A 20,488-nucleotide genomic window follows, 5' to 3' on the forward strand; every position below is an offset into this window, starting at 1 on the left:
CGTTAGGAACCCCTACGGAACGGAACCGCCAATAACTCGGCACGCAATGCCGACGGACCCGACCCGCCCATCGATATGGATAGATAAAAATTGGCCGGGAGCCCCCTGGGGATCAATCCTAATCGCTTGCCGACCCTCGACAGCACAGTCTAACCTGTCGCGCCGCTGCCGTATCATTGGTGGTCGCCGCGGCGCCGCCTATTATATTTGCCCCTTCGATTTCCTTTCTGCCTTCTTTTTCTCTCCGCGACGCAACAACGCCAACGTTTTGGTTCCTTCCTTCCTTCCTTGCCTGCTATCCACGCCCGCCGATCCCACACGGAACGATGGTCGACACCAGGCGGAGCGCCGCGGCCAAGCGCCCCTCGGACGACGACGACAAGGGCTCGCCGCCGCCGCCGTCTCCGTCCGACCAGGCGCCGGGGGCCGAGGCCCAGTCGTCGGGCGCTCGCAGGCCCGGCAAGCGCGCCAAGGTCCGGATCTCCCCCCTGCATGCGCCGCGCTCGCCTTGATCCGCCCTTGCTCATCACACGACGCTCTTCTTCTTCGCAGGCTACGGCGCCCCAGGAGGATACCACCAAGACGGCCGCGCCGGCGACAGATGCGGCGGCTATCGCCACCGGTCCGCCGGTCGCACCGCCGGACACCACCGGCCTCCAGGCGCTCACCGGCGCCATGGACAGGCTGGAGGCCTTCCTGAGGTCAGGGGACGCGGCGTCGAATTCGGACGGTACGAGCCTAACCTTTTGGATTCTGGTGGCGCCCAAAGACGTCCCTTTTCGGCCGGGGCCTTTGGGTCTGATGATTTTTCTCGCTTGCGCAGGGCATAAGCGTGGCGCCGCTGACAAAGATTTATCTGCAATGTTGAAGAGGGCCAAGGATTTGTCTGCCAAGGCCACATCCAACAAACGCCAGGGCGCACTGGGCAGCAGGCGCCAGGAGCCCTGGTGCAGACTAATCTCACAGTATGCCACGGTGCGTCTTCTTTCTCATCAAATCGAATTGCTTTGACTTCCCCTTTTTCTCTATGCACTTAGAATACTTTTGCCAATACCATCATCAGCACTTCTCTGTTTATACAAAACGCCTGCTGTTAAACCTCGTTGTCTTCCCTCTCAGAATAGTTGTTTTGGCAAACAATCTTTTTGGTGAAAGCATTTCATTTCAGTCTGAAGTGTGTATTTCTACACTGTTACACGAAACCCTTGATTTTCCAACCAACATGTTTGCTGAATTGCTCGCTCCTTTTTCATCACGTTGGGATGTATTCAGCATCTCATAGAAATATTTCTCTTCAGTGTCCTGGTCCTGCGTCCTGAATTGAGATATATTTATACAATTCTTTGCTACTAGTAGAGACATACAATGTTGGATTATGGGGAATTTGCAATCAGATAACTTGTCGAACACCATGCTTACTGTTCGGGGCATTGTGTTTTTGCTACTTCTTGAGCTTTGGTGTCAATCTTTTAAATTTTTTTGGTTTGGAAGTAGTGATCATTGACTTATATTGTACAATTTTACATAACTGTGATTCAAGTCTAACCTTCAAGGTTAATTGCCTAAATATTTGTATTTCATTATTTTGATTAGAAGAGACTACATAATACTTAACAAATTCATCACATACTAGCAGCTCTTCATTTAGTTGACTGCATTTCTATCCGTTTTGCAGGATCCTTCCCTTCCTATTCATTCCTCCTATTTTACTGTTGGTTATGGAGCACAATATGATTTGAGACTGGGCGAGTCATCTACTAGCTCACTTGTTTGTAAACTGAAGCTTGCTACTAAGGTATAAATTTTCTTGGAAAATTTAGGAGTTCCAGTGTTATGCACTTGGTTTACCTCCTATTTACCCCTTTTTTTTATGTTGACCTTTTGATATCAGCGAGGTGCTCTACTTGAAATACACGAGCCCAAAGTTGTTCGTGTAAATGGCAAGGCTTTGGACAAGAATGCTAAAGTTACCTTAAATGGAGGGGATGAAATTGTCTTCAGTTCACCTTTGAGGCATGCTTACGTATCCTTTTTTTTATTGCCTGCCGTCTATATGCAGCATAGGTTGCTGGTTCTGTTTGTGGTCTACACTGATGAAGGAGCTTTGGTTCTATTGTTCAGTTGAAGTAGTATGCAATGGTTAGGCAAATAAAGTTGTTGCTGTTTGAAGTCCTTAATTAATGTGATGATAGATATTTCAGCAACACCAGCAGGACAAATCAAGCACTTCAGCGTTTTCCTCTACTTGCAGTAGTATCCATCAGGGGCAACATTCACTTATCAAAGATATTCAAGATCATCTGTCATCTAAAGGACCCAAATTACCATCCTTTTACTTTGGTAAAAGCCGACCTCCATTGACTCCATTGATGCCTATTGGTGAGACTAATGTATTTTATTTTAAATTTGCACTTTATTGTGGTAAAAAGGCTGCTAAGGTAAATCACCTTTTGCAGGATCATCAGCGGATCCAGATATATTTGGTAGTTTCTGTAAAACAAGGGAGGACCAGTCTAACTCTGAAGAAAGTACACAGTCTGCCCGGTCTCAACTATCAAAGGAGGATCTAAAAAATGCAACACATGATGCTAGTGACATATCTGAGTCATTTGATAATTTTCCATATTATCTAAGGTAAATTCTTATAATATCTTGTAAATATACTTAGTTATTACATGTGATATTGGTCTGTCCTCATCTGGGGTATGGAGTTGGTAAATATATGTCTTATGTGCATCATAATTTTGAACATGTGATAAGATGCTCGGTGTTCAGCATATGTTGCTCCTATTCCCTCTAAGTATTACTAACTGCATGATCAATTAGGATACCTGGATAATCTGTATGATGATCTCTTTGTTAGCGATCACAGATGTAATGTGTTGGTTTAATTTTGTTCCATGATTAAGAACAGTCTCCTGATACTAGTTGTCTTTGCAGCGAGGATACCAAATGTGCTCTTCTGTCATCAGCATTTGTGCATTTACAACGCAAAGACTATATTGAGTTTACCAGACACATTTCTTCTCTCGGCCAACGAGCATTGCTATCCGGTCCGGCAGGTATCTACCGTGCACTTGTTGTAAGCTTGGTATTGTATTGTAGCTTTGCTAATTTTACAAAGATCTGTACAAGTATATTAAGTGCAGCAACCTATCTTTACAGGGACTGAGATCTACCAACAATATCTGGTGAAGGCACTTGCAAAACATTTTGGTGCAAGGTTGCTCACAGTCGATTCTTCAATGCTGTTCAGTGTAAGCTTCTTAGCAATTACCCACGTTTCCTTATCGACATTACTGTTTGTTCTCTGTTTTCTTTATCAACTTATCGACATAAATGGTTTACTCATCTTCCTGTAGTTCGTTTTGCAAAAAAGACAAAAAAACCTTGCTTTTGTGTGATTCTAGACCATAAGAGTAGTCTGTATTTTGTTTGGTAATATATTTAACTAATTGAGAAACTCAAAACATATATTTCTTGTTTCAGGGGCAGACTTCCAAGGAATTAGAGTCATACAAAAAAGGTAAGCACGTTGATATTTTGCAATATTTTGTAGGCTATCGTCTTTTTTTGGTGCAAGTGCATGGCTGATCAGTAGTATCAATGATACTCTGGAACGTGGTTCAAATGTTTTGGTATATCTGTAAAAATAAATGTCATTGATAATCTGATTTTTGTTCAGGTGATAGAGTGAGGTACATTGGTTCATTACTGCCGACAAACGTTATCCTTGACGGACATAGGTATTCATTGTCTTGGCACTATTTGCACTTCCTGCAACTATTTGCAGTCATTCTATTTTGAATGAAATTGTTTGATTTTTTGGTTTTCAACGAACAAAATAAAGAGGGTGCTATTTTTTGGATTTGTCTACTGTCTTTCGTTGCTTCCTGAGGTTTATGAAGATGTGGATGTCTCGCCCTGGGAAAGCATACAAACTTCTCATTGTTGTTATTACCTGCAACTTAATGTCCTATAATGCTGCCTCTGGCTGATGTTAGATTGTTTGATCTGTAGTCCTCCAGAATTTGGCTCGCTAGGTCAAATATGTCTTCCTTTCGAAGAAAATAGATCATCAAAGGTTGGTGTAAGGTTTGATGAACAAATCCCAGGAGGTATTGATCTTGGAGGCAGTTGTGAAGTTGATCATGGCTTGTTTTGTCCAGGTTAGTCATTGGTGTGTTCATTTTTTTCTAAAGCAATGACGATAAAGTGAGTGTTTGCTAGTTGTGCTTAAATTTTATGGTTACTGCAACAGTGAAGTTCAGTACAGTTCACTTGCTTATTTGAATTCCAATCTACTGTCATTTCAGTTGATTCTTTATGCCTCGACAGTCCAGGATGGGAAAATAGATCCAAACACCCATTTGATGTGATCATTCAGGTATGTACATCTATGCATTAATTTAACCATGATCTGCATCAATGTTATTTTTGCTTTCCTTATTAACTGTGTGTGTTCCACAGTATATCTCTGAAGAAATACAGCATGGTCCTATGGTCCTATTTCTGAAAGACACAGAAAAAATATGTGGGAATAATGATTCCTATTATGGTCTGAAGAGCAAGCTCGAACATTTCCCGGCAGGTGTTTTTATTGTTGGTTCTCATATCCAGCCTGACAGTCGCAAAGAGAAGGTACTGTTTGTAGAGTTTGTTTATTGTGATCTATGAATGCTCTTTCTAAATCTTTTGCGTGGTTAACTTGTCACTTATAGCTAACAGAGATACTTGTACATGCAGGCAAATGCGGGGTCTCTTTTCCTTTCAAAGTTCCCTTATAGCCAAGCAATTCTTGACCTTGCATTGCAGGTAGCTTCTAATTGTACTGTACCAAATATTACCATTTGTTGCGAAAATAGTTTATGTTTATGACCTATATTAGTTTCTTCAGAACTTCAATTAGCTAGCAACAGGGGTGCAATCAACGTTTTGACGTCATTTCAATTTCCCTTGGGTAGTTTCGCAGCCAAACTGTAGTTCTACCTTGTACCCTACCTGCTTAGCTAACTCATGACTAATGGCTATCCTGCACACACACACATTCATTTCCCTCATCATCTCACATATAACACTAAAACACACCTATATTAGTTAACTGTGTTGGAAATAATGTTTCTCTTCGGGAATTCCTTTCGCAGGAAATATGTGGGACCTCAGTTCAACCTTGGACCAATTTTTTTTCCCTTTTATGTATCTTCCTTTGGCATTGTCAGGCCAGATTTTTTCTGTGGGTTGCACATTTGATAATTAATACACATAATTTTATAGTCTTGCATGATGGTTTCATACCATCACAAATCCAACATTAAGTTTTAAATTTGCCAATAGTACCATACAAGTGGATCAATAGTATCTTCCTTTGGCATTGTCAGGCCAGATTTTTTCTGTGGGTTGCACATTTGACAATTAATACACATAATTTATAGTCTTGCATGATGGTTTCATACCATCACAAATCCAACATTAAGTTTGAAATTTGCCAATAGTACCATACAAGTGGACCCATGGGTTGCGTTTCAAGATGATGAATAGTGGATGCCTGAAGGGCTGATTCCTCGGAAGTTCTTCAAAATTTTGGGTGTGCCGGTGGATACACAGCATTCCCCTAGTAAGCCTTCTCCTTTTCCGGTGTCATTTATTGGCATAGGACACAACAATCCTAACAGTAATACGTAAACCTACGAAGAAGATACTTAGCCCTTTTTTACGAGTCTGTTAGTGTTTGGTTCCCAGCCACAGTCTGTCACGCCTAACGTTGTGGGCACAAGTGACACTATTTCTTAGGTATGTGTTCCTGACCACAGCTGTGGCTTGCCACTTTATTACTCATGTAGTGCATGTGTCATACATATAACCTTTTGCCAACTTTTGCTACACTTGTGCCTCCATTATTGCCAGCGACACTTTTGTGGCGAACTAGTGCGACATCATGCATTTAGGAACAGCGTTTTTTTTAAAATTCTCTGTGGCTTCTTTTGTAGATCTTTTCCATCATTTGACTTCTAGTTGTTAAAAAAACTAGGCGACGTGCACGTTATGATTTCAGAAGTCTTCATTCTCCACCACATTGGTGCATTCTTGTTACAAACTGACACAAGGAAATGCAGGACTTGGACCGGGTACATGATAAAAGTAAGGAAATGTCAAAGGGGATGAGGCATCTAACAAAGATTTTCCCAAATAAAGTGACGATCCAACCACCACAAGTATGTTACTCGAGTTAATCTGAAAGAATAGTTCATCTCGTGTGTAGTCCCTTCTGTTATCTTAACATCTGGAAGAACTGTTTACAGGATGAAGTTGAGCTTTCACGGTGGAACCAGATGTTAGATCAAGATATCGAAATTCTTAAAGCAAATGATAACACTTCAAAAATACGCTCTGTAAGTCACAGTTCTAAAAACATTTCTCACCTAAGAATGTTTGCAATTATTTGTTTACGAGTATACTCTGTTGCTTTCATTAAGTGTTCTGGGTACTGTTTATCTTTCTTTAATCTGTTGTTTTGTTTGAGCTAGTATTGTTGGTGTTTTGTAAATTATAAATAAAGATAAGCATATAGCGCCGGTCTTGGCTTTGACATCTGTTCATGTTGCATACCTTGAAGCTTATGGTGCTGTGCTATTTTATTATTCTTATTCATCTCTAGATTTGTGTCAAAGCATGTAACAGTTTCAGAAATTCTGTGAGTAACTAGAGAAATATAGCTTCTCTTTTACCATCTACCGGGAGCTAAGCAAGTGGGTGTGTTTTGATAGGATTATCATTGACTTTGCTATAATGTTTCCAGTTTGGTTACTAAATGGACTCGTCACTCCCATGAACTTATTTGTTATTCTTAATTAGAATTTTATTGGTTTTGTTAATATCCGTCTGCAATTCCTTTCAGTTTCTAACGCGGATTGGCTTGGAATGCTCTGATCTTGAGACAGTATGTGTCAAGGATCGCACCCTTACAAATGAGTGTGAGTAGCATTTCTACTCAAGTTTCTGCCAAGTTACAATTTTGTCCAATTGCATGATGTGTTCATTATGTTTATTTTTCAGGTATTGATACGATAGTTGGTTTTGCTTTGAGCCATCAACTAAAGCACTTAACAGCTACAAACCCTGACCCTTCAATTGATTTGCAGTTTTCCCTATCTAGTGAAAGGTCCCCCATCTATTTTTTTGTTTTCCACCAAGTTGACTACACAATTTATTCGGGTCCCTCATGAACTTAATCATTTAACCTTTATTGACCATTCCAGTCTGAAGCATGGAGTTGATATGTTGGTAAGTATCCAGTCTGGCCCTAAGACCAGCAACAAAAGGAAGTCACTTAAGGTATGCCTTCTTTTAGTATATCCCCTTTCTTAAGCATTTGTACTGTTTTATGCATACTGTTCATGAAGGGACAGGCCTGGCGCAGTGGTGAGGTACTCTCCCCACTTGTGCCAAGAGGTCCTGAGTTCAACGAAACCTCTCTGCATTGCACTGTGCAGGGGTAAGGCTTGCCTTGTATAATCCTTCCCCAGACTCCACCTGATGTGGGAGCTTCTAGTAGCTGAGAAGAAACTATCGCTGATTATGCTACAGTGCTATAACTATATGAAATCATTACAAATGAATAGAGCTAACTATTCTTTCCAACAATGACAGGACATTACTATGGAAAACGAATTTGAAAAGAAGCTTCTTGCCGATGTTATCCCTCCAGATGAAATAGGAGTTACATTTGAGGACATCGGAGCACTCGAAAGTGTCAAGGAAACTCTGAAGGAGTTAGTGATGCTGCCCTTGCAAAGGCCTGAATTGTTTTCCAAAGGACAACTTATGAAGGTATATATTATTTATATACTTTATTAAAAGCTGTTTGAAAAAATGGTGTTTCTTGGTAAAGATTCTGTTTTGAAGTCAAATATTAATGAAACGCCAAAACTTTACCAAGAAATACTAAAAAAGCAGGCTCTTAGGAACTTTTTTTTTTTAGATATGCTATATAGTATCAACGTATTACTTGTCTTGCCTTTTGTCATTTAATATAAAAACTAGCAAGTGAAGCAAGTTTATTCTCTTGGTGGTCAGTTGATCATAACTTAAAGTTTATGCCTTTCACCTTTTGGTTTTGGGAGTTGCCCAGTAAATAAGGCACCTAATGAACATGGTGAAAGAAGTTATATATGCCAATCTGAATAGCAAAATATAGTTACCACTCCCTCCGTTCCTTTATATAAGGTGTATTTGTTTTTTCAAATATCAAATGAGTGCATGTTTCACCGAGTTTTTAGAAAAAATATATTAGTATCTCTACAACATGAAATTTAAATTTATACCATTTGATCCTTCATAAAAGGTAGTTTCATATTTTATCTACTAGGTATTGCAGATGTTTTTATTTTATTCAATAATCTTGGTCAAACATTCAAATGGTTGACTTGCATGGAAATCAATACACCTTATATTCTGGAACAGAGGGAGTATTATTTAGCAAAGTTATGATCATTTGTTCTGTTTATGAAATAGTGGAACCTTTTATTTCTAAGCTGACTATTGTTACTTTTGTTATGCTAGCCATGTAAAGGAATATTACTTTTTGGTCCGCCTGGTACGGGGAAGACGATGCTTGCAAAAGCTGTGGCAACAGAGGCTGGTGCTAATTTCATAAACATATCAATGTCAAGTATATCCTCAAAGGTATTCCATTTGATAGGATTGGCTGATGTCTTGCTTTATTTCTGCATTCCGGGTGTTTGCATCATCAGCTCTAAATGACCTGTTGTTGCAGTGGTTTGGTGAAGGAGAGAAGTACGTGAAAGCTGTGTTTTCACTGGCAAGCAAAATTGCTCCAAGTGTCATTTTCGTAGATGAGGTAATGCAACTGTGACTATTCAATATAGATAATTTTGTTGCACTGTATGGGTACATACTTGCTAAGTTTGTTGTTAATCCTGAAGGGCGCTGCTTATTTTCTTGCCGTTTTTACATTTTTTAGGTTGATGGCATGTTGGGTAGACGTGAGAACCCTGGAGAGCATGAAGCCATGCGCAAGATGAAAAACGAGTTTATGGTGAACTGGGATGGGCTAAGAACAAAAGATAAAGAACGCGTATTAGTCCTTGCTGCGACTAATAGGCCATTTGACCTTGATGAAGCTGTTATTAGGAGGCTTCCAAGGAGGTGATTTTTCAGTTCTTTCTTAGGATTCATATTCTGATACTCTGAGAAATTATAGTTTATTGACTGATCATTTTATGGAAATTGTTTTCTTTAGGTTGATGGTGAATTTGCCTGATGCATCAAATAGAAGAAAGATTATTAGCGTCATACTTTCCAAAGAAGATTTGGCAGATGACCTAGATCTTGAAGCCATTGCTAACTTGACGGAAGGATACTCGGGCAGTGATCTTAAGGTATTGTACTACTATAATGAGTCCTGCGGCAAACACGTTTCTTTTCTATTCCCACCGTTCCTAAATATTTGTCTTTTTAGAGATTTCAAATGGACTATCACATACGGATGCATATAGACATATTTTAGAGTGTAGATTAACTCATTTTGCTCCGTATGTAGTCACTTGTTGAAATCTCTAGAAAGACAAATATTTAGGAACGGAGGGAGTACTATGCTCATGCTCTTTTGCAATTACTTTTCAGAATCTTTGTGTGACTGCTGCTCATCTTCCTATTAGAGAGCTCCTTGAAAAGGAGAAAAAGGTTACTTCTATCCCCCCAAACTTGTATAGTTCTTTGTTATGTAGCGTTATTATGGTTGTATATATCCCCCTCCGTTCCAAAATATAGGGTGTAGTTTGACTGTCCGTACTTGACCTTTGACCATAAACCTCTGATGCAGTATTAATGCATAGCCTATTCATTATTGGACTAATTATTGGTCAAATCTTGAATCTGTACGTCCAAAACTATGCCTTATATTTTGCAAAAGAGGTACTCCCTCCGTCCCAAAATAAATGTCTCAACTTGACACTTATTTTGGGACAGAGGAAGTAGTATATAGATTAGTAATGAAATCAATGGAACATGGCCATCTTCTGTATTTATATTTGACAGTGATGGATGATGTGAAATGGATTTGACCTTTTGTGTGTCCGCTTGCAGGAGAGAGCTTTGGCAGAAGCAGAAAGCAGGCCATGTTCTAGCAATGATGTCCGTGCCTTGAGAATAAGTGATTTCAAACATGCACATGAACAGGTAAGTTATTGTGACTATGAGTTTGTGCTGTGGGTCGGTAGCTGTGCTGTATCATGCTAAGTATTTTTAAACCCTGATATAGAAGAAAGAAATTGTGCTGCCTGATAGAATGTCCTGACCTTGTATGTCACTTGGTTGTAGGTTTGTGCAAGTGTATCTTGTGATTCAACGAATATGAATGAGCTTGTTCAGTGGAATGATGTCTACGGAGAAGGTGGGTCGAGGAAAACGACAACGCTAAGCTACTTCATGTAGCGATGTTGAGAGCATGTACATACATGATAAACGTTAGCACAGAGCAATGGCTGCGATTGGAGGGGGGCTACAGCAAAAAGAAGTGTAGGCATCAGATCAAGAAGGGACCGTCACAGTGAGAGCAACGGAGGGATGCAAATCTGGTTGATGCCTTGTGGCAGGTCAACAAGAGCACAGCAGACATGGCCTGCTCCAGCGCATCACCATCCAAAGGAGATAGATTTGTATTTGTAGCAGTCGGGCCGGCCATCGTTTTTCGTCGGTTTATTATTGAGAATCTTTGTTTAGATTGCAAGTTGTAGAGCCTGTGCAAGTGTACAGTATGAATGAGAATCAGGCCAGGTCAATTAACTTGTTACTGTGGTCAGTTCAGGGAAATATTCATTTTATTTTATTAACCAGAAGATTAATTCATTACTTGGTGCTTCGACGATTTGAGTCCCCTGTAGAGATTTTTCTTTTCTTTTTTGTCACATTACTGGAGATGATTATTCTCATTTAGCCCCTTGGTGGCGCCTGCGTGTAGTATCACGCAACTGGAACGAGAATGATGTAGTACTAGTGCATTTCCATGCTTGGTGTCGTAATCTTTGACGGCTCAATATCTCATTATTGGAGATGATTGTATCCTTTTCGCCCGGCCTGCGTGTATAATCACGCTACCGGGCAAATTGTATTGAGTCAGAATTGTGCAGGTGGTATCCACTCGAACCTCTCCTTGAAACTTCAATCCAAAAGAATCCTTTGCATTTTCGTTCTAGGCCCAGTAAACAATTTTTAGTATCCTGTGCAAAAACAAGTTTGGGCGTTTCATCGAAATCTGCATGCATATAAATTTTTGGAAAAAGAAATTCATACACCCGGACAACTGGTGCCCAAGAGCCAAAAGGCTGCGTGCATGATCTTTTCTCTGTCTTATTCCTCTGGTCTCTGGTTTTCGAGTCTTTGCAAGTATTTCTTTTTTTGGAAAATGAGAATTCTTCCTCGGGACTTGCCGACATTTACATGATCAAGTGGATGAGATCATTCCAGCAGTCTTACTTGCGATGGATCTGCACGTCTCATATTATTGTGGACTGAAGAATAGTCTAGTCGTCTCTCTCACAAATAATGGTCTTACATACATTCATTCCTATGGACGTCGATGGTGAAGAAGTCGAAATAGTTGGATCGAGGACGATGAGTGATGACGATGGCACTTGTGGGCGTGTTTTGTAACGTTTTTGTGCCTGTTTCTTTTCATGAACTAACTGCACAATCCTCCTCCTCCTCTTCTTCTTCTTCTTCTTCTTCTTCTTAAATGATGAAAATGAAAGTCTTTTGTCTTGTTGAAAAAAGGAAACGCTTTATCACAAAAAAAAAGGAAAAAGGGAAAAAAAGAAGGGAAACGCTTACTGAACCTCCAGAAGTTGAGCAGGAACCCTCATTGGTATTGTCGTGCATGAGACAGCACAGCAAGTCTCCATTCAGTGAACCTTTTCTAAAAAAAGTTAACTGAATGGAGACTTGCTGGGTGCATGAAGCAGCCGATCGGTGGCCTCCTTGATCTTGAAGAAGCGCATGCAGCGTGCTTTCGATGGGGCGCCAAATACTACGTACTCCATGATTGAACATAAACTTATTTTTGCTTAACTGATTGGCAGACCTCACGCCTAAACAAATCACGCCACAAAAGGTTTTCCAAAGAAAGAAGAAGACTGGTGTCTGCAGGATGCATCTGAGCATGCATCTAACAAGATAATTACACCCTGTGTCCCTGCACGTACGATGCGATCACATGGAGTGGTTTATGAGGCCATGCACCACAAGGAGCCCCATGATGAGCGAGTGGTCCACGTTGGGCTCCACCACCAGCGTCAGCACGTCCTCGCCCAGGGACACCCCCGTCGCCGTCAGCTTCCTCTTCACCTCCGCCACGGCCAGCCCGGTGGCGTCGTCCACGATCCACGAGGCGCGCGCCGCCTGCTGCCGCCGCCTGCCGCCGTCCATCTTGTAGCGCACCGCGTGGCCGTCGCTCCTGAACTCGCAGCGCGGGCCGCGGCTCCACTTGTTGCTCACCACCGTGAACCACGGCAGCCGTCGCGGCGCGTCGGCGCGGTCCCACCCGCCGCACCTGTATCCCTCCCACCTCCGGAACTTCTCGAGGACCTGGAGCACCACGCTCCCCGTGATGTCCATGAGGCACACGTCCACGGAGCGGTGGGAGCCGTAGTTGTCGACGCGGTAGACGATGCGGCCGCGGGAGTCGAAGACCGTGCAGCCGCTCCCGTTGAGCACCAGCGATTTCATCCAGATGGTGAACACCTCCCTCTGCTGGCTCCTGTGCTCTTCCCCGACCCCTTCGCCTTCGCCTTTGACGACTTGGCCTTGGCCGACCGCCGCCGCTGGCTCCTCAGCCGGAGGAGCATCGGCGGTCGGTGTGTCTTCTGGGAGTAGCCGCTTCTGCGACGAACAGGAGGCCGAGGAGTGTACCTTGACCTTGGGCGTCCAGAGTTCAGCACCAAGGCACCACCTTGCGCCTCCCATGAGTTGAAGAATTAACTCTTCTACTACTTCTACTTGATTATGGGAGGTATGGGGCTTTCTGTAACCATTGAGGTCTGAGTGTATGTGTTATATTTATACACACATGCACATGCAACTACTCCCTTCCTCCTCCCTTCCTAAATATATAAGTCTTTTTAAAGATTGCACTATAGACTACATACACAACAAAATGAGTGAATCTACACTTTAAAATATGTCTATATACATTCGTATGTACTTCCTCCATTCCTTAGTATAAGTCTTTGAAGAGATTTCACTATAAAACACATATGAAGCAAAATGAATGAATCTACACATTAAAATACATCTATATACATCCGTATATGGTTCATAATGAAATCTCTACAAAGACTTATATTTAGAAACGGAGGGAGTAGTTTGTAGTGCAATCTCTAAAAAAGACTTATATTTAAAAACGGAGCAAGTACACAAGGGGAGGTGAAGGTCGAGATGGGAGAGAGATTATATTAGCTTAAACGTGTGGGGATGAAGATAGGTAGTACTCCATTGAGGTCGTCAGCCGTACTTCACTTACCGCATTTGATTTATGTCATGCTTATCAAGTTGGCACAAATTACTAGCTACCCCGGCCTGTATATCTATAGCTGACGCGGAGACTTTTTCTGTGATCCCAACTACTAGTGCTTACTGCTACGTACTACTCCCTCCATTCGAAATTACTCGTTTAAGAAATAAATGTATCTAGATGTATTTTAGTTGTAGATACAGTTGTAGATACATTCATCATTGTGACAAATAATTCCAAACGGAGGGAATACTACTGATTAGTTGATTACAGTAGCGGAAGTGCTCTTATGAGCCCGAGCACACCTGCACACTTTATCACATCCGTCTGCTTTCTTCCAGATTCACACTCCCGCTTGTATTTTAGCTCGTATAGGGAGTCCTACATGATTATTTCTTTGAGCGATGGCCCACCTCTGCGTCGCATTCATTACACCTGCGCCCGTCAAGTACTTTCCGGCCCAGATAAAATATGACGTGCTAGACCGACATCCTATACCTTCTTAGCCGTCTACCCACTGCCACGTTGCTGCAATTAATACGTTGATCCGCCACCAAGGAAACCAAGCCCTCTGTCTTTGACCTCCTTCTACAAGATCACCGCCGACCGCCTGTTAAAAAAAAACAGATCACGACCGCTGCCGGACATGGTGAACAACTTTTTCAGGTCGCACTATGCATCACAAGTTGTCGTCGCAAGTACTAATGCAAATTCTTTTTATTCATAGCTAAAAAGTAGGTACGTACTAACACAAGCAAATAGTAATTGCAGCATCACTTGTTCAGATCATAGTCTCACACACACTAGTTCATGAAGTCTCGGCACAGTGTGACCACAAGCACTTCCACACTACTCAAGCGGGATGGATGCTAACATGTCACAGCTGGCTCAAAATAGTGGTTCAGATTTAACACATACATAATGGTAGGCTACCACACAATGGGATTACAAGCATAACCACATCAGAAACTGGGATGGAAGCTAACAAGTAACAAGTACCCGCAAACAGTAGGCACAGCTTCAGGTTCCAACCAAACGCTTATCACTGAGTAATAGAAGCACATTAATTCACTCGCACAAAAAAAGGTCCCACCCAAAAGCAACCACATGGTACCAGATCAGCACTCCCACATCAGAAGAAGACTTTCTCCATCATGAAGTCGGGCAACTCACCCATGTTACCTCTCATGGCAACTCACCCATGTTACCTCTCATCGAGATCACCTCATATGCAATTGACCTCCTGAGATAGTGATGCCGGATCTGCACATTCCACCACCATAGGGTCAAAATCACAAGCAGTATGAATGCAAACACGAAGACTCATCTTAGCGCTCACCGGTTTAAGTTGTTAACCAAGACTAATGTAATTGTCCAAACTCCTTGATGTAGTCCTCTCCCGTCAGCAAAGCGAATGTTGGAACCATGTGCTTGAACCATATCCTGCAAATGACAACCTCAGTGAGTACTGAAGCTACCATGATTCATTTCGAATTTAATAACGCTAATCCCTTAGTTACACTCACTTGCTAAGATCCATGTTGGTACATGACAGGATTTTGTCATAGAAAATCATCACCTCTCCTGCATTTGGCTCTTCATGCTTCAAAACCGGCTTTCCATCAGAATTTATCCCCCATATCACCTTACACAGTTGTCCTCACCATACCAACTTGCAACCTTAGGTTCCTCGACATCAGTTCGGACACTAGACCTGTTCCCCTCCGACAATCTGTGCTTCGATTATCTATCAAGCATTGCGTCATCATCAGTCATATTCCTTGTTAGAGCAATTAACCCGTAGATCTACTTCCACATATCTATTGCAAAAATCCCCCCATTACCAGCAGATGATGTATCATTCTGGAATGCAGACACTGGTATTTGTGCCTCATCGACGCTCTTATCTTCATGTCATCGGAGCTGTCTGATGCTGGAATGTGTTGCACAGTCCTCAAGAACTGGACTCTCTTCCATCATTTTCAATTCTTTCTGTTGACACATCTGTTGCCATGACGCCACAATTGTCGGCCTTGCATGCTAGTTAGCTTGAGCTACAGCACCTTGGGTCACTGTTTCAATAGCTACAATTGTTTCGGCAACTTCTCTAGCTGTACACTTGTACTGCTTCTTTCGAATTTGGTACCTGACATCAAACGACGACCTCCTTAGAACAATCGCATATTTTCTCTACTAGTTATATGAAAGACCATATCAAACTCCATAAGCAACTCCAATGGTAGATACCCAATTCAGGCACTTATTGACTTATGATACATCAACCCTATCTGAGCTCAGTTCTGTAACATTCGAGTGTTCACCTGGCGCTCTCCTAACATAAAACTTACCTGAGCTATTTACCACTAGTTTATATGATGAAGGTACAACATAGTAAATTGCTAAATTTTCTTTTTAGATCACCATCAATGTCTGCTTGCTATATTAAAAATTCATGTATGTATGCACTTCCCACTAGAGTAGCCGTATTTTCTATCTCTGTACCAGGAAATAAACATCTATATCAATCTACTCCCTCCGTACCTAAATATATGACATTTTGGTAGGCTAGTTTAGTCTACCAAAACATCATATATTTAGGTACAAAAGGAGTAGCATATAAGATAGCTGGGTTCATAAACCAATAAATCTAAAAGGCACATCTCAGGTAACAGGGCTCTGTGTATGTGATCGGCACGCACGTCGCCACATCGATGAAAGGCAAGTTCATTATTGCAGCAGGCACATTATTTTTATCAGGCCACACTGGCCAAACTGCCAACAAGGTATTTCTCGTTATCGTGTGATAACGACAAAGCACAAATACATGCTGCAGTCAATCCTCAATTCTAAGATGTCGCACTCCTGAAGAACGGATTACAATTTTGTAAGAAACTCGCATGAAAGACTGGCGAAATGCGTATGATTTTGCCAGTGAATTTTATAGTGTTGTAAGCAACTCCCAAAAATCGTGTGAAACCCTTTTTTTCTAAACTGAATTTTATACATCCATTGAGTACCCATTGTATTATGGAATACCAAAATTTGGCCAGTAAAAATCTATCCTCAATGGGACTGCTCTACCCCTGGCCATGGATGAATTTTATCCACTATGCCTATATACGAGAACAGTGACCTGAATACCAACATCCAAAATCACAGCCGGAAGTAAGTTCATACCTACGAGCCCATCCAGTAAACTGTGGGTTCATCTTGCCGGTGGAGAGCTCGGACGCTTAGTGGGATCCAATTCGAGGGATTTTCTAGGTTCATTAATCAAGCCTTTTGGGGTGAAATTTCCCTTTCTGCCAGTCTGCCGCCACCACTGCTTGGGTCGCACAGATTTGTCCGTCCCTGCTCAGCTCTGGGGCCGCCGCGTGCTGCAGCTCGCCGACGCCGGCGACGGGCTAATGCAGCGGCGCCATCGGGACATCGCTATCATTGACCTCCTCAAGCACCGTGAATCTGCTCCGGCAGATGCGGAAACGGAAAGTCAATCGCAGGGAAGGAATTCATCACAAATCTGTACTGCGGGAAAGAGGAACTGTACGTTACCTTTTAATTGGCTGCATCAGGAATTCTATCTCCTGCTCATCGGCGATGGCCCATTCCCACGGTGGCTGAGATCCCAGGAGACCCGACCTCGCTGATGGTACAATGGAGTGCCTACAGGTAGCAGAGCACTTCCACCCCTCCACCTCGTAGTTACTACTACCAACCAGGAAAGTGTTTTTCCTGTTCCACGGATTAGAACATCGACGAACTTCCTGAGCCACGGCTCGCCTCCCGCAGGCTGACGGCGGCTGGTTCTCCGTTCTTTCCTCAGGGACAGCTCACAAGTTCCCACGCCCGTATTCCTCAATTTACATCATTAACTCGCATCCCGTATTCCACCCACGAATTAACTGCACCCCATCCCGAGACGCCGTTCAACCGTGCCGATAAAGAGCTCATATGTGCTCGTGTGCAGAAACTCCGTGTCCAGTACAGTAGTAGTATTAGTTGGTGCAGCCCCCAGTGTGCACGCCACGGCAGGCTGTCACAGCAACAGTGTTACGATGCTTTGCCGACCAGCACCAGACTCTGGGGTCGCCTCTTGTCCTTTAAATTAAATTGCTCCATTATTTGGAAATCATTAAGCACGGCATGCATCTCGCTCACCTACGATGCGCTTAGATATTTACCAGATTTTGATCTCTCCATGTGCGTTGCTCCTACTAGATTTGTATTATGCGTGTATGATAAGATCACGCGACTCAGTTTGTCCTTCCTTGGGGTGGAACCTGTCCATTCGGTTTTACGAGATTTAGGTTTCCCACACTGTCCTTCTTCATAAATTTGTAGTATTATTACTCGTGCACGATACCGTTTTCATAGTGCACAAGATCACACGACCTGAGTGTACCTCAGTTCATTATAGTAAAAATTTATGTACGCCAAGAGTCAACTCTAAAAACACGACGCAGGACGGCACTTGGCTTACACCACCCTATGTCAAGAATAGCTAGAAAAGCGTCTGGCTTAGCCAAGGATCTCGGCACAAACTGCGACAAACACTCATTTTATACAATACGCTCGACAAACTGCCCTGCCACGTGGCCTTTCTCCCCGCACTCGACGGCTCCATGATGGCGGGGCGCACTCTAACGGAAGACTCCGGCTTGAATATTACCTTTTATTTTTATTTTCCAACACAAAAGCCTTCATATCTTATAAGCCGGGTGGCCGATAGGCAACACTCGGCTAAGCACACCCACGGCACATGGCACGCGGCGCGAGGGTGACCAAACCATGACGCCACATCACTCGCCGCCTGCCCTCCTCAGCCTCACCCCTACGATTTAGGTCATGTTTTCAATTTGTGCCATAAGAGTTATTTTATAGAATGACATCATTTCTCTCTTTCAAACATTTGTCTATGTGTAACATTATTTGAAGCCTTCAATACTGGACTATTAATTTGTATTGATTTGCATACCTTTTGAGAACCAAATTTTTACTTGGATATAGTGGAGGCAATTGTACTCATACTCATTAAGAACAATTCAAGCTTGATGGCATACGTGCTCTTTAAAGGCAGATTGTTCTACGTACATAATTTCATTCTTTATCAAGTAGACGAGTAGTACGTGGTGTGAGTGACTGCTTGCATAGTTTTTCTAGAACTGCTTACGTAGTGTTTGTGGGGGCGTGTGCCTAGACACCACAAACATAAATGAGTTAGATCACACACTTCAAAATTATCATCATGTACCTCTTCCACATGGCATCGCACCGACTCAATGGGTTCATCATGTGTAGCATTATGATATCTATTTTGGAGGCTGAAGTTGGATACACATAAACCCCACTACACAACAAGAACTGAATAATCTTTATTTATCGAAAGGTGGCAACTAAACAACATTGACGTTGACGAACGGAAGACTCCAACTTTATGTTTTGTTTCATCCAAGCAGGACATGTAAAAAGATGTTTATGCTTCTGTGAGATCTTATCAAGCTAGTTTGGTCAGACCGAGCATGGAAAGTGTCTAATGATGCTTTTGCCCTTTTTGCGTAAAATGCAAAAATATCCGATTTTGTTCTGGCACACAAGATAATGGCAGTATAATAACATTGAACGGTCAACTATTGTGACGCCCGGGTAATTAAGCTACAGTAATCCCCGCTAATGATGCCACGTCACCTCGGTTACTGTGGTTAAACTCGTGTTAGTTCGGAACCTAGTTCGAATTTCAAATTCAAAATCGAGCAAACAATAAAAGTATTCAAATATTAAAATTTAAATGTTCGGAGTGAACCAAATAATACATAGGTAATTATGGTGGAGAAACCAAACTTTGATAAAATGTTTAAAGGCCCTAAAACAATTAAAACAATAGTGAAAACAATTAAACAAATGCCTATTGAATTTATAAAATGCTAACACTATTTTATTATGGGTTAAGAATTAATCTCGTAGTAGTTTATTGATAAATACAAATTAGGCACTAGTGGTAATTTTATAAAACTAAAAATAAAAGAAACTACAAATAAAAAGAGACAAGAAAATATATAAAAAAAAGGAAAACAGAAAACAGGACACCCCTCCCCCCCGCTGGGCCAAGTGGCCCAGCTGGCCTCAGCCTCCCGAATGGGCTAGCCCACCCCACGGCCCAGCCGGCCCCCCCACACACTCACTTAACCCCCCACCCGACCGAAACCCTAATCCCCCCACTCGCCCCACTCCCTTCCTCGATTCCCCTGGACCGGGATCGATCCCCACCTCTCCCCTCGCCTCGCTCACGCTTCCCCATGATCCAACATGGATCGGGGCCGACTGCGCCGCCCGTCGCCGCGCTGACCCCGCCGCCACCTAGCGCTGTCGCCGGTGCCCGCCCCCTCATCCCTCCACCCCGCATGGATCAGGTCGGGGCAGCCCCCGACGCCCCGCACCTTGCCGCTCGCCTACGTCGGACCACCCCGTCGCCGACCGTCGCCGCCGCCTCGTCCTCCTCCTCGCCGGTCCTCCCCGACCGCCGTCACGCCCGCTGCCAGTGCCCTACAGTCCCCCCGTGAGCTTCCTCCTCTCCCTTCTCCGTCACCGGCGCCGTATCCCCCCCGTTACGCCGTTGCCGCTCCACCGTGGGCTGCACGCGCCGGCCGCGCCCTGGGCACGCGCGACACCAACCGCGGCGGACCGTCCTGCCCCCGTCTCCTCCTTTCCCCGCGCTCGTCGCGCTCACCGTGGCCCTCGCGCCCGTGGCCGCGCCCTCTTCCCCCAGGTCGCCTCGCCTCCAACCCCGGCCTTCTCTCCCTCCGGCGACGCTGGCCCCGTGCTCCCCCGCCTCGGCCAGCGCCCCTGCGCCCATCCCTGCCGTCGCCCGCTCCCGCTCCGGTCGGCGCCCCATGGCCCCGTGCCTCGGTGCGCCTCGTCTCCGCCCTTCCCTCCTCCCGCGGCCGCGCCACCGCGCCCGCCCGCGCG

The 20,488-nt window shown here is 43.4% G+C and overlaps 2 protein-coding genes and 1 long non-coding RNA gene across 5 annotated transcripts; 1 reads left to right on the top strand and 2 right to left on the bottom strand.

The window, feature by feature from the left end:
• The first annotated feature begins 234 nt into the window (after positions 1 to 234).
• On the top strand, positions 235 to 10,885 carry LOC119296120. Its single transcript, XM_037574515.1, has 28 exons — positions 235 to 473; positions 553 to 730; positions 824 to 975; positions 1,676 to 1,795; positions 1,892 to 2,023; positions 2,193 to 2,379; positions 2,457 to 2,634; positions 2,941 to 3,062; positions 3,166 to 3,257; positions 3,490 to 3,526; positions 3,686 to 3,746; positions 4,021 to 4,169; positions 4,317 to 4,387; positions 4,471 to 4,641; positions 4,747 to 4,815; positions 6,114 to 6,212; positions 6,300 to 6,389; positions 6,896 to 6,971; positions 7,054 to 7,159; positions 7,257 to 7,332; positions 7,648 to 7,827; positions 8,560 to 8,682; positions 8,774 to 8,857; positions 8,981 to 9,165; positions 9,260 to 9,398; positions 9,643 to 9,702; positions 10,105 to 10,197; positions 10,339 to 10,885. Exons 1-28 carry the CDS (start codon positions 327 to 329, stop codon positions 10,450 to 10,452), a joined length of 3,291 nt encoding a protein of 1,096 aa, XP_037430412.1. The 5' UTR covers positions 235 to 326; the 3' UTR covers positions 10,453 to 10,885.
• A 1,173-nt stretch (positions 10,886 to 12,058) lies between these two features.
• LOC119296122 (protein LURP-one-related 11-like) lies at positions 12,059 to 13,092 on the bottom strand. The gene has a single exon (XM_037574516.1). It carries the CDS (start codon positions 12,976 to 12,978, stop codon positions 12,226 to 12,228), a length of 753 nt encoding a protein of 250 aa, XP_037430413.1. The 5' UTR covers positions 12,979 to 13,092; the 3' UTR covers positions 12,059 to 12,225.
• A 596-nt stretch (positions 13,093 to 13,688) lies between these two features.
• LOC119296123 lies at positions 13,689 to 17,383 on the bottom strand. Of its 3 annotated transcripts, none has more exons than XR_005144865.1 (6): positions 17,078 to 17,383; positions 16,703 to 16,987; positions 15,052 to 15,671; positions 14,865 to 14,968; positions 14,525 to 14,788; positions 13,689 to 14,135 (listed from the first exon to the last, which is right to left on the bottom strand). It is a non-coding gene; the product is annotated as an uncharacterized LOC119296123 (long non-coding RNA). The 3 variants fall into 3 exon arrangements; XR_005144866.1 differs by lacking the exon at positions 13,689 to 14,135 and having other exon boundaries at positions 14,272 to 14,788; positions 15,052 to 15,272; positions 15,370 to 15,671; positions 17,078 to 17,380; XR_005144864.1 differs by lacking the exon at positions 13,689 to 14,135 and having other exon boundaries at positions 14,272 to 14,788; positions 17,078 to 17,381.
• Positions 17,384 to 20,488: the final 3,105 nt, after the last annotated feature.

The sequence above is a fragment of the Triticum dicoccoides genome, chromosome 4B, assembly GCF_002162155.2.
Source record: "Triticum dicoccoides isolate Atlit2015 ecotype Zavitan chromosome 4B, WEW_v2.0, whole genome shotgun sequence".
Lineage (NCBI taxonomy): Eukaryota > Viridiplantae > Streptophyta > Magnoliopsida > Poales > Poaceae > Triticum > Triticum dicoccoides.